The sequence below is a fragment of the Amblyraja radiata genome, chromosome 22 (assembly GCF_010909765.2).
Source record: "Amblyraja radiata isolate CabotCenter1 chromosome 22, sAmbRad1.1.pri, whole genome shotgun sequence".
Lineage (NCBI taxonomy): Eukaryota > Metazoa > Chordata > Chondrichthyes > Rajiformes > Rajidae > Amblyraja > Amblyraja radiata.
The window spans coordinates 20,059,746-20,083,592 of record NC_045977.1 but is presented as its reverse complement, the minus strand read 5'-3'; the positions used below and the strand labels follow the sequence as shown (position 1 = coordinate 20,083,592).

Sequence of the window (23,847 nt, the reverse complement as noted above, 5' to 3'; positions counted from 1 at the left end):
GGTCAGGTTTGAACCCGGGTCTCTGGCACTGTAAGGCAGCAACTCTACCGCTGCCCAATCCTGCCGCCCCACGTCTCTAAACGAAATTAAACTGTTGCTTCTGAAGCTTTGACGAGCCATCTGAACCGTTCTAATCTCTCTAAGTCACTAACTGTACACATATCAATAAATTGAGCCTTTTTAATGATGCCGTTAATTTTATTCGTAACTGAAGTAATGGACCGGGTCACTAAGAAAATTGAGCTCGCACACAGAAATGACCCACATTTGCAACTGTTTCTGAGCCATGTGTCGTGGAAACTACCCTCTCTTTGCACTTGTAGAGAATCGCCCAGTTCTGACAAATAGAACCATTCATCAAGAGATACATTTTCAAAAAAGAAAGAAATGCTTCCATTCAAATCTGAACACAATTAGTTACATCAAAGGCCACGTCGTAATATATCATCGGAAAAAACACAACTAAATACTTTCTCCCTCCTGCCATCTCCATTAGAAAAGGTGGAGTTTGTTTGGAAAAAAATTGCACAATGGACTTTGTGTTCTACCCTGATGTTAAATATTTCACATTTTAAATATTAAATATCTTGTCCCAAAGTCATCAACTATGATTAATATAATGATTCTGTAATTCACTAATATTGACGGCAAACACCATAAAAACTACTGTTGATGGTCAAAAGTTAATTCATTTTATTATGTAAAATGCCGTTCAAATGTCTAAGATTTCTCTACCCCTCCTCTTCGGCTAAACTACTGTAGCGAATAAATGATCTATTTTCCATATATTTCCCTCTGCCAAAAACAGACAGACTGTATCTTTGTTTATTTTTTTTCAAAAATGTATTCTCCAGACCTTAAAGGAACCAATTAAAATTGCTTTTAGACTTATTACAAGATGGACAAGATGAAGTCAAACTATTTTTCGCACACCCCATGCCAACGTGGACTGGATCCAATTTCCCCTCCCCGCTCCCCTCCTCCCTCAGCATGGGATGACATTACGGGTGAGTGGAATTCAATCGCAGAGGGGGTTGTGCAGAGAATTTTTTTTTGTTTCCTCACCTTGACACTGCGGTGATGTATCCGAGACGGTTGGCACTTCACGCTGCCAGTATTGCAACAGCCTGTGCAGCGTCGGACTTCCACACACGCTGGCCATATTAGAAAGTTGGCAGAAGTTGGGTCTATCTGACTGCGAGGTATTTCATAAATGACAGTCCTCGTTTTGCACACTGCAGGAACAGCTTCTTCTGAAAAGTTTCAACAAAGTGGCTTTCAGTGCTGGCACAAATCAAACTGTAAAAGACAATTTCCTTTGAACTCTCGAGACGTTTTTTTTCATAAACAGAGAAAGCATTCAAATCTTGCAACCCTCGTTTCAACATCAACAAAATGTGAATTCCAAGTGCACAGTGGAGAAATTTGTCATCAAATCTTTTTGGAAAAATACTAGAAACTTTTTTTCATCTGGTTATTCATTTATTAGTTTCTTAGTTTTGGAGATACAGTGCGGAAACAGGCCCTTCGACCCACCGAGTCCGCGCCGACCAGCAATCGTCCGTACACTATCCTACACACAAGGGGCAAATTTACCGAAGCCAATTAATCTACAAACCTGAACGTCTTTGAAATGTGGGGGGAATCTGGACAACCCAGAGAAAACCCACACGGTCACAGGATCGAGCCCGGGTCTCTGGCGTTCTAAGGCAGTAACGAACACATGCTGAGCAACTGTGGCGCCCATTCATTTACTGTTTCTCCAGTTTATCCCTTCCTTTTTCCATGCTCCTTCCCACAAACAGTGGCTTGGTGCGAAGGCAGATTTGAGACTGGAGAGCAAACATCATGTATCCAACTGGTCAATCGCGTGTGAACCTAATTATAGCATAATTTAGTGATACAACATGGAAACGGCAGTATCTCTAAATTAACCCCCCAAAGTTGATAATGCAACAAAAGTGTACAAAAACTATTGCAAAAAAAAGTTTTGTTTTAATTTTACAATTTAACACAGAAACAGGCAGTTCGGCCCATCGAGTCCACGCCAATCACTGATCACCCGATCACACCATTTCTATGTTATTCCACTTTCTCATCCACTCCCAAAACACTAGGGGTGATTTACACAGGGCCAATTCACCTACAAATCCGCACGTCTTTGGGATGTGGGGGGACATTGGAGCACCCAGAGGAAACCCACACGGTCACAGGGAAAACATGCAAACTCCACACAGACAGCCCCTGAGATCAGGATCATACCTGGGTCTCGGGCACTGTGAAGCAGCAGCTCCACCAGCTGAATGAAAATCAAATAAAACTCAGGTGAACACAATATGCTAGAGTAACTAATCTGGTCAGGCAGCGTCTTTGGAGAAAATGGATTGGTGACGTTTCGTGTCAGGACCATTCTTCAGTCTGAAGACTAAAGGCTGAAGAAGGGTCCTAACCCGAAACCTCATCTATCTATTTTCTCCAGACATGCTGCCTGATCCGCAGTTACTCCAGCACTTTGTGCCTCTTTTATTGATGCTTAGTAAGGGTGTCAAGGGTTAAGGGGATAAGGCAGGAGAATGGGGGGTTGAGAGGGAAAGATAGAAGGGTGGAATAGACACGATGGGCCTAATGGCCTACTTCTACTCCGATGACTTATGAATTTATGAATTTTATACTTTAGGGCAGGGCACGGGTGCAACTAGTAGAGCTGTCACCTCAGAGCTCAAGTGACCCGAGTTTAATCCTAAATTCCAGTGCTATCTGTGAGGAGTTTGCATGTTCTCCCTAGTTCCACTTGTTACAGATGCTCTGGTTTCATTCCACATGCCAAAGATGTCCAGGTTTGTTGGGCTAGGTTACCTCCAGTGTGTAAGTCAGTGGTAGATTCAGTGTAGCGTTGTTGAGAATACAGGAAGAATAAAATGTGAATAGAGTCACAGAGAGTCCGCGTCATACAGCACGGAAACAGGCCCTTCGGACCATCTGGTCCATGCCGACCAAGATGCTAGTTCCATTTGCCCGTAAAATGGGTGTTTGGTGCCAGCACGGGTTTAGTGGGCCAAAGGGCCTGTTTCCAAGTCACCCGTTTCTCCAACTCTTATGACTCTGCAGTCTGTAACGTCGGTGCAAAATTATTTTTCCTGGTTTCAACCCAAACACAATTATTTACTCTAAGACAGCGTGGCAGGGTGAACTATGTGCCACATGGTCAAAGCCTTGATATGGAAGGCTGCAATGCCAGTCTTTCTTCCATAACTTGCACAGCTCAATATCACACTGGGCCGACCCATCCTGACATCAGCAGGAAAGTTGCCACAAGCTTCCTTCCCTCTCTTCCTTCCCAAGCTCAGCATCTCGCCTTGGCCATTGACATTGGATTTCCCTATTTACTCAGCTACGCCAGCAGATTTTGAACAGAGGACATTGAGAAAGAGTTGAGACATAGAACATAGAACTGTGCAGCATAGGAACAGGCGCTTCAGCCCACAAAGTCCATGCCAAACATGATACCAAGCTGATCTCACCTCCCTGCACTTGATCAATATCCTTCCATTCCCTGTATATCCATGTGCCTCTCTAAGGGCCTCTTAAATGCCACTCTCGAATCTGCCTCTACCACCACCCCTGGAAATACGTTCCAGGCTCCCACTCTCTGTGTGTAAAAACTTGCCCTGCACATATCTGTCTCTATCAAAACACCCCTTCAAAGCACCTAAAATGTTTCCAGACACCCGCCGTAAAAACCTGCGTAAAAACCTGCGTAAAAACCTTGCCCTGCAATCCTCATCTTAAAACTATGCCGTCTTGTTTTTGACATTTCTACCCTGGTTGAAAGGTTCTGACTGTCCACCCTATCTATGCCTCTCATAACTTTATATACTTCTATCAGGTCTCCCCTCAACCTCAGGCGTTCAATGGGAAACAATCCAAGTCTGTCCAACCTCTCTTTCTAGCCAATACCCTCTAATTCAGGCAGAATTCTGGTAAACCTCTTCTGCACCCTCTCCATAGCCTTCACATCCTCCCTGCTATGGGACAACCAGAACTGCACGTAATACTCCCAATTGATCTGCTAAATATTTTGAGCATCTCTGTTTTTATTTGGGGTATAACACCTCATTTTATGTTAAATACATTTTACAAAGCATTATAGAGTCATAGGGTCATACAGTATGGAAACAGGCCCTTCAGTCCAACTTGCCCACACCAACCAACATGTCCCACCTTCACTAGTCCTACCTGCCTGCTTTTGACCCATATCCCTCTAAACTTGTTCTATCCATGTACCTGTCCAAATGTTTCTTAAACGTTGCAATACTTACCTGCCTCAACTACCTCCTCCAGCAGCTCGTTCCAAACACCCACCACCCTCTGTGTGACAAAGTTACCCCTCGGGTTCCTATTAAATCTTTCCCCCCCTCATCTTAAACCTCTGTCCCCATCGCTGGGAAAGAGACTGTGCGTTTACCTGATCTATTTCTCTCAGGATTTTGTACACCTCTACGAGATCACCCCTCATCCTCCTGCGCTGGCCGGAATAGTCCAAGCCTAATTAGCATTAGTCCTAGCATTATGTGTTCAAGAGGGCTGTGTGTGTTCTGTCATATCATTACAATCCTTAAAAACAATGGAAAGTGTAATAATAAACAACACACTTGTGGTTGGAGAAATTGACCTTTTGGTTCAATGGTTGACTTCAATGCAGCGGTCCGCAGTTTATTTACTGACCCATAGCTTAGTTTAGTTTTGTTTATTGTCACATGTGCCGAGGTACACTGAAAAGCTTTTTTGTAGCGTGCTATCCAGTCAGCGGAAAGACTCTATTCATTATTACAATCGAGCCGACCACAGTGTACAGATACAGGATAAATGATATAATGTTTAGTGCAAGATAAAGTCCAATTATAGAAAGTCTGATTAAAGATAAAAAACAATCTGTTGGTGGAAACTCAGCAGGTCAGGCGGCATATGTGGAGGTAAATGGACAGACAAAGGTTCAGGTCAGGACCCTTCTTCAGACAGACCAATGACCCACTATGTATCATCTGTCTGTTCCTCTCTCTATATACTTTTCTACAAGTGTTATCTACTGGTGGGTTATGGTTTGGTTTACTCCCTGGTTGAATAAACTCATTGACTAATGGGCACTCCCAAAATGAATCACGTTGAGGGGGAGAGAGTTAGCCTCCAGACTACCCCTAGAGTACTGAGTTCAGTTTTGAGCACCATGTTACAGGAAAGATGTTGTCAAGCTGGAACGAATGCAGAGAAGATTTACGAGGATGTTGCCAGGACTCGAGGGCCTGAGCTACAGGGAGAGGTTGAGCAGGCTAGGACTCTATTCCTTGGAGCACAGGAGGATAAGGAGTGATCTTATAGAGGTGTACAAAATCATGAGAGGAATAGATCGGGTAAACGCACAGTTTCTTGCCCACAGTAGGGAAATTGAGAACCTGAGGACATAGGTTTAAGGTGATGGGGGGGGGGGGGGGGAGATTTAACAGGAACCTGAGGGGGTAACTTTTTTACACAAAGGGTGGTGGGTGTATGGAACGAGCTGCCAGAGGAGGTAGTTGAGGCCGGTACTTTCGCAACGTTTAAGAAACATTTAGACAGGTATATGGATATGATAGGGTTAGAGGGATATGGGCCAAATGTAGGCAGGTGGGACTTCCTGTGTAAGCCAGCATCTGCAGTTCCTTGTTTTTATGGGTAATAGGTTGATGCAGGTGAAGGGGGGGAGGGGTTGACTGTGCATTTGCCCAATCTATTCCTCTCAGGATTTTGAACACCTCCATAAGATCACCCCCTCATCCTCCTGCACCCCAGGGAATAAAAGGCTTCAAAAAAAAGGTCAAATGCTACTTTTGTATAATAAATGCACTCTAAGTTCTGTTCCAGCATATAAGAGTGAATTAAACATCGTAGACATTAAGTTATATCCCAGTTGATCATTGACCGTGATGGGCAACTGTCCCAGTTCTGACTACCGTTGGAGTTCAGTTATTGTTTGCTCAAACGTAACAAATGGAAATCTTTCGAGCTGACACTGAACAATCCTGAGTGTCTGCGTACAAGGGTGCAGATATCAACAAGTTCTGTTGGAGCACACCGAGTCTTCAGACTCTCCGTCGCACGCTGGGACTTGAAGTTGAATTTAAGGAATTTACTGGGGCAGGTTTGTTGAAGGAGGATTTTCCACAGCACGTTCCAAGTCCAAAGAACAACAGAGCATTGTAGAGAAAAATTCAAGGGGGAAAATATTCTTTAAAGTCCATTTAACTGCAGAGACTTTTCATATTACGCACTGCATTACGGGGGGGGGGAACAAAAGAAGAATTTTGCAGCCTTGTGCACTGTGCCTATCAATGTAACAAAGGGCTTAGAAAGGCTATAGAAACGAGAAACAAGAAGTCTGAAGAAGGGTCCCAACTCGAAATGCCAGCCATCTTTTTTCTCCAGAGATGCTGAGTGGTGCGGAACGGAACGAGCTGCTGGAGCAGATAGTTGAGGCACGAACTATCGCAACGTTTAAAAAACATTTGGACAGGTACATGGATAGGACAGGTTTAAAGGGATATGGGTCAAATGCAAGAAGATGGGACTGGTGTTAGATGGGGCATGTTGCCCAGTGTGGGCAAATTGGGCCGAAGGGCCTGTTTCCACACTGTAAGACTCTATGACTCTATGCTGCCTGACCCGTTGATTTACTCCAGCACTTTGTGCCTATCTTAAGAAACTGCAGATGCTAGTTAGGGCAGTAGAGCTGCTGTCTCAGAGCACCAGAGACCCTGGTTCAATATTGACTGTGGGTGCTGTCTATGTGTGGAGCTCGTACGTTCTTCCTGTGACCGCATGGGTTTTCTCCAGGTGCTCCGGTTTCCTCCCACATTCCAAAGACGTGCATGTTTGTAGGTTAATTGGCTTCTGAATATTGCCCCTAGTGAGAATGATACGTAAGTGGGATAAAATAGACGGGTGATCGATGATCATTGTGGCCTGTTTCCATGCTATATCTGATAACCAAACCAAGGAAAGGCACAAAATGCTGGAGTAACTCAGCGGGTCAGGCAGCATTTCTGGAGAACATGGATAGTTGACGTTTGGGTCAACTTCTTCGAACAAAGACTCCACTTACTCAGGCTTGCGAAACACATGCATTCATTTTAAAACTCTCTTTTGTAAATGCTGCAGATTTAAAAGGAGGGTAGACACAAAAAGCTGGAGTAACTGAGTGGGACAGGCGGCATCTCTGGAGAGAAGGAATGTGTGACGTTTCAGGTCGAGACCCTACTTCAGAAAGGAGGGCTTGGAATGGAATCATTGTAATGGGATGAAATTTAATTAATTAATTAATTAAATTAAATTAATTAACACAATGTCAATGAACAGTAGCTGCTTATCACAGATTTTTCACAGCATTTAAAAGACACTTGGACAGGTACGTGGATAGGAATGGCTTATTGGGATATAGGCCAAATGGGTAGTTTAAATGGGGTATCTTGGTGGACATGGACGAGTCGGGCCGAAGGGTCTGTTTCCATGCTGTACAACTGAGACTAACTCAGCGGGTCAGGCAGCTCCTTTCTTCACATGTATTATCAGGCAACTGAACCATCCTGTCAACAACTAGAGAGCGATTTTGTTGCACACTAACCAGTCAGTGAAAAGACTACACATGATTACAATCGAGCTGTCCACATTGTGCAAATACAAGATAAAGGAAATAACGTTTAGTGCAAGATAAAGTTTAGTAAAGTCTGATAAATGATAGCCGAGGGTCTCCACCAGTGAGGTAGATGGGAGGTCAGGACCGCTCTCTAGTTGGTGATAGGATGGATGGTTCAGTTGCCTGATAACTGGGACGAAACTGTCCCTGAATCTGGAGGTGTAACCCGACTCCTAGGTGATAATATTACCAAATTGTAGACGGGGCTATACCCAACGGCGAGTTAGATTTCCAAAAGGACTTCTTATGCCATATGAAATCAAACATCCTCTTCCTCACGAACTGCAATGTTTGCTGACAAAATCATTAATTATGTTCTGGTTAATGGATACCCAGGTGCACATTACACGCCAGAAACAGACGGCACTGTGAGCACTGGGAACAAAGCTCAGTGTCTTATCAGCACCCTCGCAATCCAATCTCCAGAAACTTTGCAGCCCTGCAAGTGAACTTTACTTTTTTTCCCCCTCTTCGTCCCGACTTTATTGTATGTTATGCGTACTCCTTGGTTCTCGGTTGCCCTGCTCTGTTCCCTGTTAAAACAGGAAAGTTAGCAGGATGCCCTCAGGTTCCTGTGCTGATCTGACTAACTCTCTAAACAGTGCCTAACCACCCCCTCCCCTGCTTTGATGTTTTTAAAGTATGCAGGTGACTCACCAGGCTGGGAATTACAGATAAAACCCTATACCCTGGCACTTCCTGACATTCATTACGATGCCTCTTTACTACTTACCATCATTAAATGCTGATTCCACACTCCCACACACTGAGGAGGGAATCTTTCACGGGTTGTAGATAGAGATGGGGTGGCACGGTGGCGCAGCAGAGGAGTTGCCGCCTCACAGCGCGAGACCCGGGATCGATCCAGACGACGTGTGCTATCTGTACGGAGTTTGTACGTTCTCCCTGTGACCTTTCCCCGGGTGCTCCGGATTCCTCTCACCCTCCAAAGATGTCTAGGTTTGTAGGTTAATTGGCTTTCATAAGGACTTGTAAATTGTCCCCAGTGTTAAGATAGTGCTTGTGTACGGGGGTGATTGCTGGTCGGCACAGACTCGGTGGGCTGAAGGGCCTGTTTCTGCACTGTATCTCTAAACAAAAACTAAACTAAAGACATCCCTGATTCTCTGGCACCTAACTCCCGACAAACAAAAGTCAATCCGGTAGAGAATGGCTACAGAATCACCAATAAATCAACAAATAATTCCAATGTTTATTGATCAAAATATAATTGCATGTCCAGTGACAATGAGAATGACTCAAGTTTGACACAGTGTGGTGTTGGTTCAGATGTTGGGACTATGTGAATATTCAGATTTTTAGTTGCTTTAGAGAGATACAGTAAAGGGGTGAAGGGAGGAGAATGGGGTTGAGAGGGAAAGATAGATCAGCCATGACTGAATAGCAGAGTGGACTCAATGGGCCGAATGGCCTAACTCTGCTCCTATGTCTTATGAACTTTTGAACACATGAACTTCTGCAGGGCTCTCCCAGCTGTGCCTCTGTGCCGCCCTGACGAACTGATGTCTCTGCTGCCCAATGTCAATCTAGACAGGCTGAAGGAACAAAACACCATCGACCATCTCCCTATGCGATGTTTGCTCTCCTGAAGTGCCTGCAACATTGTGCAAGTGCTCAGCCTGACGATCACCATATCTACCCACAGGTGGGACATGCAGACATTTCCTGGCAATGCGGCACGGTGGCGCAATGGTAGAGTTGCTGCTTTACAGCGCCAGAGACCTGGGTTCGATCCTGACAACGGGTACTGTCTGTACAGAGTTTGGAATACTCCCTGTGACCGCGTGGGTTTCCGTCAGCTGCTCCTGTTTCCCTGCCACGCTCCAAAGATGTCCGTATGTTAATTGGCTTCTGTAAATTGACCCTAATGTGCAGGATATGTGTTCATTTATGGCGGTTATCGTGGGTCGACGCTGACTCGGTGGGCCGAAGGGCCTTGTTTACACACTGTATCCCATAGTCACAGACACATACAGTGTGGAAACTGGCCCTACAGCCCAACTTGCCCTCGCAGCCCAACATGCCCCTTCTGCACTACCAATTGCCTGCTTTGGTCCCATAACTCTCTAAACCTACCAATGTTTCTTAAATGTTATGATAGTACCTGCCTCAACTACCACCTCCGGCAGCTCGTTCCATACACCCACCACACGTTGTGTGAAAAGGTTCCCCTCAGGCTTCCATTAAATCTTTCCCCCCTCACCTTTAACCTATGTCCTCTAGTTCTCGATTCTGCTACTCATTTAGCTAAAGCCTAAAGTCTAAAGGGAGGTGAGAACAAATCAAGGAAGGAAATAATTGGGAAAAAACAAAGAATATCTTTAGTTGTGCATTTCCCCTGTTGGAGCTTTCTTCATGGGTTGGCCTCTATTGAAACTACGTTCAGTATATGGGAGTTCAGGTAACAGCATAAACAACAAGAGAAGATTGAACACTTTGTCAACATTAAGCCAACCACAAGGTGTGCTGTGTCCTCGATCCAAATTATAACTGGAGTTGCTCCAGATAACATGTGCAGGTGGGGTTTTGTGCACTTTCTGTGTGGTTTCGGGAGGCTGGAGGAACAGCCAAGCGACTAATTGCAGTAGCCATGTCACATGACCTGAGAGGCAGTGGAAACTCACCTTTATTCCATAGCAACATACAAAGTCAACAATGCACCTACTATTTAGCGCAGAGAAATCTCACCTCTAAACCTTAACTGAGGAAATGAGCTAAAATTCTGAGTGCTTTTAAAAAATGAGGCAAATTGGACAGGTACATGGGTAGTAAAAATTTTAGAGGGATACTTTACTGTAGACTTTAGTGATATAGCACGGAAGCAGGGCCTACAGCCCACCGAATCCACGTTGACCAGCGATCACCCCACCTGCAGTAACACTATCCCACACACTAAGGACTATTTACAATTTTGCTGAAACCAAGTACGTCTTTGGAGTGTGGGTGGAAAACGGAGAAAACCCACGCGGTCACAGTGAGCACGTACACACTCTATACATACAGCACCCGTAGTCAGGATCGAACCGGGGTCTCTGGCGCTGTAAGGCAGTAATTCTACCGCTGCACCACTGTGCTGTCCAATTGGATAAGCGTTGGCAGACAGGTAGGCATAGATATGCAGGCAAATGGGACTAGATTAGTTGGAGCATCTTGGTAGGCATGGACGGGTTGGGCCGAAGGGCCTATTCAGACTCTGTAAGTCTCTTTGAGTGGCACAGTGGTGCAGCAGTAGAGTTACAGCCTTACAGCACCAGTGACCACGGGTGCTGTCTGTACGGAGTTTGTACGTTCTCCCTGTGACCACGTGGGTTTTCTACGGGTGCTCCAGTTTCCTCCCACTTTCCAAAGCATGCAGGTTTGCAGGATAATTCGCTTCTGTAAAATTGTAAATTGTCCTTAGTGTGTAGGACAGTACTAGCGTACGGGGTGATCGTTGGGCAGCAGGGACAGTCGGCTAGGGGCCTGTTTTCATGCTGTATCTCTAAAGTAAAATAACATCTAAAGTCCAAAGAAAGTTTCAAAGGGACACACAGGCAAATAGGACCAGCTTAGATGGAGCATCTTGGTTGGCATGGGCTAGTTGGACTAAAGAGCCTATTTCTGTGCTGTACAACTCTATGACTCTACAAGTTTCCATGTCACAGTGAAATTGCGCACATAAAATCTACAAGCAAATCAAAACCAAATTTCAGAACCACATTACCGCTTGTTGAAGTAAATTACTTGAAATAGAGTAATAATGAATGTAGTTCACTTAAGGTGAAGTTTGTGGGGAGACCTGATAGAAGTATATAAAATTATGAGGCATAGATAGAGTAGACAGTCTGAACCTTTTTCCCCACGATGGAAAAATCAGATACCAAAGGGCATAGCTGTAAGATGAGGGAGGCAGAGTTTAAAGGAGACGTGCGGGGCAAGTTTTTTTTTTACACAGAGGGTGGTGGGTGCTTGGAACGTGCTGCCAGGAATGGTGGTGGAGGCAGATACGATAGTGGCATTCAAGTCTTTTGGACAGGTACCTGAATATGGAGGGATATGAATTTTACGCAGTCAGATAAAAGTTGATAGACAATAGACAATAGGTGCAGGAGTAGGCCATTTGGCCCTTCAAGCCAGCACCGCCATTCAATGTGATCATGGCTGATCATCCCAAATCAGTACCCGTTCCTGATCTTGTCATCCTGTTTGGCAGACATTGTGGGCTGAAGGGCCTGTTCCTGTGCTGTACTGTTCTATGTGTTAACATAATCACTTTTACACGAACACTGTTCATCGTTCTGGTATGTCACCGTAGTCAGGAATTATGAGTGCATCAATATAATTAGCAACTAATCTATATGGATGCAACAATATTTTAAAAATGGCCAAAACTTTGTAAAGCCAAGATCACTACACACCAAAACAGATTTATACTTGAAGGATCTGTGAGAAATAAAATGTTAAAATCAAACTTACCAATGCTTCGCTTTCTCCTTACAGGTGCTGAGCGTTTTGTATATTCGTGTTTTATTGGATTAACACTGTGAGATTTTGAGCCCAGATGATCATCTTCTCCTGTAGTATAAGAAACACAAAGCAAATTGGAATAGCCGTATCATTTGATGTTTAACAATGTTAAGGATCAAGCAGATATTTTAATAGTTGGTGTTGATTTATATCAGTGCTTCTATGGAGAAACCACAACACATGTTTTATATCTCACTGATTCAATCTCAAACAAGAACCAACTGTGTGATCTTTTAACTACAAGGTACAGTGTACCCTCATTTGATGTTCAAAGGTGCATGTTTCCGACCAAGATCCCAGGAATTCAGAAGACAATTCCAGTACTCCGGTTTGGTTGGCGTGGACTCGGTGGGCCAAAGGCTTGTTTCCATGCTGTATCTGTTAACTAAACTAAACTCATTGGTTACGAGCTTCAGAAGGACTGGTCTGGCCAAAGCAAGCTTCACCATATTTGCTACTTGAGCGGAATCTAGTTAAACATCAGGCCTGCACAGTGGCGCCACGGTAGAGTTGCTCCCTTACAGTGCCCAAAGACCCAGGTTCGATCCTGACTACGGGTGCTGTCTGTACCGAGAATGTGGGTGAGTTTTCGCTGAGTGCTCCAGTGTCATCCCACACTCCAAAGACGTACAGGTGTGTAGTTTAATTGGCTTTGGTAAAATTGTTAGATTGTCCTTACTGTGTATGATAATGCTAGTGTACGGGGTGATCGCTGGTCGGCGCGAACTCGTTGGGCCAAAGGCCCGTTACCCCGCTATAACTCTAAAGTCCAAAATCATTACGAAAGAGGAGCACGCGCATACTCGCCCACGCTGACTAACATGCACCCATCTACACTAGTTCCACCTGCCTGCACATAACCAATTAAATCTGTTCTATTCATGTACCTGTCCAAAATGTCTCTTAAAGGTTATGATAGCACCTGCCTCAACTACCTCCTCCAGCAGTTCGCTCCATACAGCCATCGATGCATTACTAAACTAAACTAACCTAAATGGCATTTTCTCTCCTTGCGTTGCACCTATTAGAAAAGAAAAAGCCTTTGGATGCTAACGGTAAATACATAGTGCGATTCCTGGGAGTTAGCTGTCTGTAATCAGCTCTATTGACTTCAGTGCATGTAGCGATAGCGATTAAAGATGAGTCTGCCATCTTACTGACTTCCTAACAACACTACTTGCTGTAGCACTGGTCGTGTTCAAGCATGAGTATTGGGCACGGTGGCACAGCGGTAGAGTCGCTGCCTTACAGCGCTAGAAACCCGGGTGCTGTCTGTACGGAGTTCTCCCTATGACCACGTGGGTTTTCTCCACGTGCTCTGTTTCCTCACACACTCCAAAGACGTGCAGGTTTGTAGGTTAATTGGCTTTGGTAAAATTGTAAATTGTCCCGAGTGCGTTGGATAGTGTTAGTGCGCGGGGAGATCACTGGTCGGAGCGGACCTGGTGGGCTGAAGGGCCTGCTTCCGTGCTGTACCTCTAAAGTTTAAAAGTCTAAAGAGTGTGTAGGGAAGCAAAACAAGGGCATGAAAGGTTCTCCCCAGAGTTCCTCACTGACAACTGTGTACAGATCCTTATCCCTTCATTGAGGATACAATACTTGCATCTAGATACTTGCATGTAGATATCAGCCCACAATATTTTTTACCTGTACATGATCCATATCCATCTATCTCCTGCACTTCCATATACCTATCTACAAGCCTCTTACTCTATCATATCTGTCTCCACCACCACCTCTGCAAATGTGTTCCAGGCACCCACCACTCTCTGTGAAAAACACTTGGCCCGCACATCTCCATTAAACTTTTCCCCTCTCACCTTATAGCTATGCCCACTAGTGTTATTTCTACCCTGGGAAAAAGGTTCTGATTGTCTATCTTATCTATGCCTCTCATTAATTGTATATACTTCTATCAAGTCTCCTCTCGACCTCCAATATTCCAGAGAAAACAATCCAAGTCTCCAACCTATCCCTGTAACTGAAACTTTCTAATACAGGCAGCATTCTGGTAAATCTCCTCTACACTCTCTCCAAAGCCTCCACATCTTTCCTGTAATGAGGCGACCAGAACTGATAATACTGTGTAACTTGCATCTGCAAAAACACTTATATACTTTAAAAGCAGTGAAGCTTCACTGATATACAATTGCTATGGTCATCTCTAATATTCCAGACTGCTACCCTTCTGTGAGATTGGTTAACTCAGCAAAAAAGCTAAGGAGCAAAACATCACAACTTGGAGGCAGAAGGAAGGAACTGCAGGTGCTGGTTTACGAGAAAAAACCCCACAAAGTGCAAGAATAACTCCATGCGTTAGGCAGCATCTCTGAAGAACATGGACCAACTCTTATCTACCTGCACATACTCTACGTTGATTTCTCCAGTTTCAAGTAACTCCTGCATTCCCTCCCCGTCCCCCCACCGTAGTCATCCTACCAGTTCCACTGTCTGCATCCTTGTGATCACACCTTCCCAGCCAACAATGGGCCATTATGGGCTCAATCCTTCCTGAGGTCATCTGTTGCCAGCCATGATTTGTTCTGGCCTTTTCTCACCTTCAGTGTCTCTCCCCCCCCTCAACACACCTCCACTTTCTGTCTGAGGAAACATCCCCACCCAAAACGTCAATGAGTCTATTTCTCCAGGGTTTCCGCCTGACCCGCTGAGTTACTCCAGCACTTTGTGTCTATCGTCTGCATATAATCCACATTCCTCACTCCCTGCATGTCTATGTGCTTATCCAAAAGTCTCACGCACTACTATCGTATCTACCTCCACCACCAGCCCCGGCAGCACATTCCAGGCACTCACTACCCTCTGTGTTAAAAAGATGCCATACGTCTCCTTTAAACTTTGGCCCTCACACCTGAACGCTACCCCCTGTAGTATTTGACATTTCCATCCTGGGAGTATACCTAGAACAGTGCCGCACAGGAACAATTCTATATCATCCCACTTTTCACCTATAGTATTTGATTTTTCCATCCTGAGGAGAAGGTTTCGATATTTCAGGTCAGAGCCCTTCTTCAGACTGTGGTAAGGGGGATAAAGCTGGAAAAGAGATGGGGTTCGAAACAAAGCCCGGCAAGTGATAGGTGGATACAGGTGAGGGAGGGTTTGATTGTCAGATGGGTGGACAAAGGCTAGAGATGAAAAGGAGACAAAAAGGAAAGAAGATGAATTAAATGTAAAGCCGGAGGGAAGGATATAGGTTGAAAGGGACAGGGTGGAAGAGGAAAAGGGTGGGGGGGGGGGGGGGGGGGGGGGGATAGTGGGAGAAATGGGTGCACACTAGGGTGGGGCGTAGGATAGAGGGGTGGGGGAAAGTCACCTACAATTGGAAGATTCAATGTTTATACCATTGGGTTGTAAGCTTATATATAGTCAAGCAAATAGTCAAGCAAACCAAGCAACATTTGTCTCCACACTTCTATACGTATGTGGGAGCTTATTTTATGACTTCTTCACTAAGTGTAACACGGAACTAACAATGACCCACTGTATTACATCAAAGCTAAACAATAAAACAATACCTCACATTTTACTAAAATGAAATAAACAATGCAATCTATTGTAACTAATACAATACTGAATGTGGAATACATTCAAAATATTAACCTTCACAAGCCCTCATAAATGATATGGAATGACACAAGGTGCTGGAGTAACTCAGCGGGTCAGGCAGCATCCCTGGAGAATATGAATAGGTACCATTTCGGGTCAGGATCAAGAAAGGTAATCTACCCATGGTCTCCAGGGATTCTGCCTGACCCCCTGAGTTACTCCAGCATGTCCATAAGTCATAGGAGCAGAACTAGGCATTTTGGCACAATGAGTTGACTCCGCCATTCAATCATGGCTGATCTATCTTTCCCCCTCAACCTCATTCTCCTGCCCTCCCCGTAACCTTTGACACGCTTACTAATCATTTTGTTTCTTTCCTTGGTAAACCATCATCTGCAGTGCAACACAATTCATTCAATGTGTAAAAACACCAGATGTTGTCTTTTCCTTCCAGAATTTGAGGTAGAGAACAGGAGGTAATATAACACAAAGGAAAATCAGATTAAAATGAGACCTGCAATAATCCCTGCTCAAATTCTCAAATGTACACAACAAAGAAAGCTATAACCTTTCAATCTTTTTCCCAGGATGGAAATTTCCAAGACTCGAGAGTGTAGCATTAAGGTGAGAGGGACAAAGTTTAAAGGAGATGTGGAGACCATGTTTTTTGCACAGTGGGTGGTGGGTGCCTGGAACGCGCTGCCAGGGTTGGCGGTGGAGGCAGATACGATAGTGGCATTTCAGAGGCTTTTGGACAGACATATGGATGTGCAGGGAATAGAGGGATATGGATTATGTCCAGGCAGATAAGACATGGTGTAGGAAGGAACTGCAGATACTGGTTTACACCATAGACCCAAAATGTTGCAGTAACTCAGCGGGACTGGCACATCTCTGGATAGGAGGAATGGGTGACGTTTCGGGTCAAGACCCGTCTTCAGACTGAAAGTCAGGGGAGAAAGGGAGACACAGAGATAAGGAAAGGGAAGGTGTCAAAGTGAGACATCAAAAGAGATGAGGTCAAGGAAAATGTGGAATAGATCATTGTTGGCTCGGAGAAGGTGCCAACAAAGTAAACAGAGATAAAAATGTAATCGGGAAGACATTTTTTGGTCTCATTTTTTCAGACTGGTCGGAGAACTGGGAAGGGGGAGGGACGGAGATAGAGGGAAAGCAAGGGTTACTTGAAGTTAGATAAATTTCTACCGCTGGGGTGTAAGCTGCCCAAGCAAAATATGAGGTACTGTTCCCCCAATTTGCGTTGGGCCTTTCTCTGACAATGGAGGAGGCCCAGGACAGAAAGGTCAGTGTGGGAATGGGAGGGGGAGTTAAAGTGTTTAGCAACCAGGAGATCAAGTGGGTTTAGGCAGACAGGACGGAGGTGTTCAGCGAAACTTTCGCCTTGAGCTTCATCTCTTTTGATGTCTCATTTTGAAATCTTCCCCTTCCTTATCACTGTGTCTTCCTCTCCTCTCAGTCTGAAGTAGAGATGGCTGAACTGGAGGTGTCTCAACCGACTGCGAAGCGGGGTGGGGCGGTCAAGGGTAACAATGCATAAATGGGGCTACATCGAGGGTACAACAACCTGTGACTGTGGCACACACACAGACCCAGACAATGCAACACCTACTGCAATGCCCATTGCTGGATAATAATCCATGTACTACTGCAGACCTTGCACTTATCACTCCAATAGCGCAACATGTGTACAGCAGTGGCAAGCCACTATATAGCATAAGGACACGAAAGAAGAAGAAATGATTTTAAAGATTATGATAGGTCCTGCCTCAACTAACCCCTCCGGCAGCTCATTCCATGTGCCTACCACCCATTGTGTAAAAATGTTGCCCCTCAGGTTCCTATTAAATCTTTCCCACCTCACTTTAAGCCTATGTTCTCAGGTTCTTGATTCCACTACTCTGGGTAAAAGACTGTGTGCATTCACTCTATCTATTCCTCACATGGACATACACCTCTATAAGATCAACCCTCATCCTCCTGCGCTCATGTTCAGCACAGTCACTGTGGGCCGAATGGCATGTTGTTGCGCTGTATGCTTCAAAACACACTGTGTTCTATGTTCCCTGTTTCAACTGCAGACAGAAGGTGATACTGGGATCAACTGTTATATTGCCTAATTATGACCACTAGCAGTGCCTTGTTAAAGTCTACGAGCATCAGTATTTGGAGTGTGTACAACAGGATTACTAAAGGAGTTGTGTAGGAAGGAACTGCTGATGCTGGTTTAAACCAAAGATAGACACAAAAAGCAGAGTCTGACAAGCCGAGTTGTTCCAGCTTTTTGTGTCTATCTTACTAAAGGAGTTTTTGTTTGGTCATTCCCAGCAAATCCAATTAAAGGATATTTTATACAGAATGACCTCATCCCAATGCCACAGACCTCTTTGAGTTTTCACATCAGAAATTGCCTAAATAAATGTGGCGCAGCTAGTAGAGCTGCTGCCTCACAACACCAGAGACCCAAGTTCGATCCTGAACTTGGGTGCTGTCTGCACGGAGTTTGCACGCTCTCCCTGTGACCGCGCGGATTTCCTCCGGGTGCTCCAGTTTCTTCCCACGTCCCAAAATCGTGTGGGTTTGTAGGTTAATTGGCCCTCTGTAAATTGCCCCCTGGTGCGTAGGGAGTAGATGAGAAAGTGGGATAACAGAGAACTGGTGTAAACGGGTGATCAATGATCAGTGTGGACTCGGTGAGCTGAAGGGCCTGTTTCTATGCTGTATCTTTCAATTAATCAATGAGTCAATCAATCAAATGCTTTTGACATTAAATGTTGTGTGCAATTGTTTTGAAATCAAGTGTTGTGGCTTTGGTACAGAGCAACGCTGAACCAGATGGAGTGTTGGAAACTGTGTGACAGAAGAATTGGAGGCAGACTTCAGAAGCCGAACAAGTGAATAAATTACTGATAAGCAAATCAACTCTTGAAAGCCCAAAGAATATACATTGTGAAAATAAAGAAGGCTAAGGAACAGGCCACTGAATGAGATTAGGAAAATCCCTCCCCTCCCACACTGTTGCACCCGTTGTAACTGGGCTCTGATTCACCTGCTTGGCTGCAAGTCAAACCTTGCCCAAGTACCATTCTTCGGATGTGACCTTGGCCAGTACAATAGGCAGGGCACCCAACCATGCTGAACGTGAATGAGTCTCAGCGGACTCCAGCCTGCCCGGGGCAGTCCACACAAACACACAAAAGCATGTGTAGGAAGGAACTGCAGATGCTGGTTTACACCGAAGACAGACACAAAAAAGCTGGAGCAACTCAGCGGGAAAGGCAGCATCTCTGGAGAAAAGCAACAGGTGACATTTCTGGTCGTGACCCTTCTTCAGGCTGAGAGTTATAGGGGAGAGGGAAACTAGAGGTGTGAAAAGGTACAGAGAGTAGCTATGTGTATCCGGGACCAATGTTGGCTGTGGAAGAGGTGATAACAAAGGGAAACTAGCAGGATGACTTGGGTGGGGGACGGATGGAAAAAATGGGAATTCAAGGGTTACTTGAAATTAGGGAAATCAATATTCATACCGCTGTATATATTATGTAAACATATATTCATAACGCACATAAACATACGATCTCCTTACAAAGTGCAGTGTTCAAACCTGGAACAATCGGCCTGGATTATTATTACACTGGATTATTATCCAGATTCGGAGACAGTTTCTTCCCAGTTGTTATCAGGCAACTGAACCGACTTATCAACAACTAGAGAGTGGTCCTGACCAACCAACTACCACATTGGAGACCATCAGACTTTGCTTGACTTTATTTTGCACTAAAAGTTATTCCTTTCATCCTGGATCTGTAAATTGCCCCCTAGTATGTAGGGTGTGGGTGAGAGAATTGGATAACATAGAACGATCAAAGAGTGGATTTGGTGGACTGAAGGGGCCTTTTTCCAGATTGTATCTCACTATCTCTATCTTAATATCACAAAATTGATCAGCAACATAGGGGCGGCACGGTGGCGCAGCGGTAGAGTTGCTGCCTTACTGCACCAGGGACACGGGTTTGATCCTGACTATGGGTGCTGTCTGTATAGAGTTTGTACGTTCACCCTGTGGCCGCATCGGTTTTCTCCGGGTGCTTCGGTTTCCTCCCACACTCCAAATGGGTTTGACCATTAATTAGGTTAATTGCCTTTGGTTAAATTGTAGATAGTCCCTGGTGTGTAGGATAGTGTTAGTGTACGGGGTGATCAAGGTCGGCTGCGGGAGGTGCCCCGGGGAACCAAGGTGGACGGGCGAGTAGAGGGACGTCGGTTGGCAGGTCGACCCGCATGTCTAAGGAAGGCGATGGCTGGAGGCTTGCAGCAGCCTGGGGCTCGTCTGGAAAGGGCACCGCTCATAACAACAAGACCATGGACTAGACTTTGAAAATGACATCAAAACATTCTTGCATGCAGGATCCGTGGACTATTTCTGTGCACTTGCTAATCGGGGATGTGCTTAGGGATGGCAATACTCTACTGGACTGATGGTAAGAAAATAATTTTACTAAACATTTGCACTTTGCACATGTGATAATAAAAGCCCAATTGACCCATCTGTAGATCTATAGGGATCTACAGGAGTTACTGCCTCAAATAGGCAGCCAGCTTCATCAAAGACCCACACAACCCAGGCCACACTCTCATTTCACGCCTTCCATCTGGAAGAAGGTGCTGGAGCCTGAAAACCCGACCAGCATGTCCAAGAACAGCTTCTCCCAGACTCCTGAACACAACTCAACATTAACCAGTGCGACTACAACTTTTACCCTGTATCTATACACCGTGGGTGGCTTAATTTAGTTTAGTTTAGAGATACAGCACAGAAACAGGCCCTTTGGCCCACCGAGTCCACCCCAACCAGCGATCCCTGTACATTAGCACCTTCCTACACACTAGGGATGATTTACAATCTTTACCAAAGCCAATTAACCTACAAACCTGCACATCTTTGGAGTGTGGGAGGAAACCAGAGCACCCGGGGAAAACCCACGCAGTCACGGGAAGAACGTACAAACTCCGTACAGACAGCACCCGTAGTCATGATCGAACCCGGGTCTCTGATGCTGAAGGCAGCAACTCAATCATTGTGCCACCCACCGGCTCGGCGGCATCCCCCTGTAGGCTACAGCCCTCTCTATAGATCTCACAGATTACATGGTTGTAATCATGTACAGTCTTTCCACTGAATGAACAGCATGCAACAACAACAAAAAGCTTTCTACTGTACCTCGGTGTACGGAACGAGCTGCCGGAGGAGATAGTTGAGTCAGGGACTATCGCAACTTTTAAGAAGCAATTAGACAGGTATATGGATCGGACAGGTTTAGAGGGATATGGGCACGCATGCATGTGGGAACATTGTAGATGGGACATGTTGGTTGGTGTGGACAAGTTGGGCCGAAGGGCCCGATTCCACACTGTATGACTATGACTTTCATGTCATCGAGCCATACAGCATGGAAACAGGCCCTTCTGCCCAACTTCCCCATGCCAACCAAGATGCCCCCTCTACGCTAGCCCCACTTGCCCTCTTCTGGCCCATATCTCTCTAAACCATAGACAAGCACAAAATGCTGAAGTAACCCAGTGGGTCGGGACCCCCTAAACCTTTCTTGTCCATGTACCTGTCCAAATATCTTTTCACGGCGTAACAAAGGCACGGTGCCGCCCTTAAAGTGAGAGGGACAATGTTTAACGGACATGAGCGGGACAAGTTTTTTTTAACACAGAGGATGGCAGGTGCCTGGAACATGCTGACAGTTGTAGGGGTAGAGGTAAATAGGATTGTGGTGTTTAAGAGGCTGTCGTATAGGCACATGTATATGCAGGGAATGGAGGGATATGGATCATGTGCAGGCAGATGAGATCAGTTTAACTTGCCATACCTCAACACACTCGAGAAATGTGAATGGATTCAGCCATTTTCTTCGTATGTGGAATGAATGGAAATGCTCCTGATGTCATTCAGTTTTGGCGGAAGGACACAGAACAATGAAAATCTTATTTTCTGTTTTTACTTCATTCTATTAAATTTGACAGACATTGTGGGCCATAGAGCCTGATCCTGTGCTGTGCTGATCTGTGTTCTGCATACACATAAAGTAGGCCAATCAAATCAGTCATTTAATAAACGTTTAAGAAACATCTAGACAGGTACATGGATAGGACAGGTTTAACGGGATACGGGCCAAACACAGACAGGTGCGACTAGTGTAGAAGGGACATGTTGGTCGGCGTGGACAAGTTAGGCCGAAGAGCCTGTTTCCACGCTGTATGACTCTATGGCCATGACACGTTACCACATGGAAGATGCCATTCAGCCAATCAACTGCACAGGAGCATCCCAGCAATTCTCTCTCCATTGCACCGAAAGAGATTTTCCTACTTACAGAATCTCCACTCAAATAAAGCAATTTGTCTTTTAGTCAAGAGACAGAGTCTTACAATGTGGAAACAGGCCCTTCTGCTCAACTTGCCCACACCGACAAACATGTCCCATCTGCGCTAGTCCCATCTGCGTGTGCCTATTTGTGTGAGAGTATTTTAGAGATTGCCCTTTAAGTACCTGATTGAGCTTAATTCCATTTACATAATTATAGACAAAGCTGTAAAATTAATAGCTCTGTGGTAGTTTTAACTTCTGCTGCCCCAGTTATGGATGGAGAAACTATATTAATGGAATAAACTGAACTAACACTGGATTTAAATAACCACATATGTATTTCACTAAATCATTAAAAAGCTGTGCGGTACTGAAGAGAATATAAAGTGCTGGAGTAACTCTGCAGGTCAGGCAGCATCTCTGGAGAACATAGTACTGAGGTTATTTCACCATTTTGTATTTCATTAGATTTTCCTCTTTATTAGCATCTATATAAACCGTTTTAACTAGAAACTACTTTTTAAGTCATCTGCCTGATAACATTTATTATTACAGTACTCCACTGAATCGCTGCTGGAGATGGAAGCTCTGTGCTTAACATGTAAGACACATATATTGTTTTGCTCCCAGGGTAGGGAGGCAGGGAAGGAAAGGGCCTAAGGTGAGAGACGATGATTTAAAAGGGACCTGAGAGGCAACTTTTTCACACACCGCATAGTGCGTATATGGAAGACAGATACAAAGTGCTGGAGTAACTCAGCAGATCAGGCACTCTCTCTGGAGAACATGAATAGGTCAAAACCTCACCTATCCATGTTCGCCAGAGATGCTGCTTAACCCACTGAGTTACTTCAGCATTTTGTGTCTATCTTTGGTATAAACTAGTATCTGCATTTCCTTACAAATATAAGTCAATCCGTTTGTGCCATATTTTGATATATTTTTTAAAATCTGCAACCATTATAATGACATAAATTATTTGTGGATTAGGTGAAGTTTCAGGTCAGAACCTGTCTTCAGAATCGTGCGTATATGGAGCTGGTGGTTTAGTTTTAGAGATACAGGCCCCTCAGCCCATCCGACCAATGATCACCCTTTACATTAACACTATCCTACACACTAGGGACAAGTTACAATTCTTACCAAAATAACGTACAATCCTGTTCATCTTTGGAGTGTGGGAGGAAACCGGAGCCCCCAGAGAAACCCCCGCGGTCACGGGGAGAACGTACAAACTCCGTACAGACAGCGCCCATAGTCAGGATCAAATGTGGGTCTCAGGCATTGTAAGGCAGCAATTCAACTGTTGCACCACCGTGCCACCCCTGGTGGTAGTAGTGGTAGTAGTGGTGGTAGAGGCGGGAACGATAACGTAAAAGACACTTAGGGATGGCGAGGTTTGGGAATGGAGGGATACAGGCCAGGTGCAAGTGCTAGCTCCATTAGGCAACTTGGTTGGCATGGACAAGATGGGCCAAAGGGCCTGCTTCCATGCTCTACAGCTCTATGACTCCAAAACATATTTTGAATCAACCAACACTTGTTTTTCTCTGGTTATTTTTTTTACCTCATGCAGATTTTGGTTATTCTAAGGGCCTTGGAAAGGGGTGGTCTAACAGACGGCACCCATCTA

At 44.9% G+C, this 23,847-nt stretch overlaps 1 protein-coding gene across 2 annotated transcripts in view; it reads right to left on the bottom strand.

The window, feature by feature from the left end:
• The window catches only part of pdgfa (platelet derived growth factor subunit A), a 63,433-nt gene that overhangs the window by 36,352 nt on the left and 3,234 nt on the right, over positions 1-23,847 (bottom strand). For both annotated transcript variants that reach the window (XM_033040546.1, XM_033040547.1), the window contains exons 3-4: positions 12,203-12,301; positions 1,066-1,253 (exon numbers count right to left, since the gene is read on the bottom strand). In XM_033040546.1, coding sequence (XP_032896437.1) covers positions 1,066-1,253; positions 12,203-12,301 — 287 coding nt within the window. The remainder of the gene's footprint in view (positions 1-1,065; positions 1,254-12,202; positions 12,302-23,847) is intronic.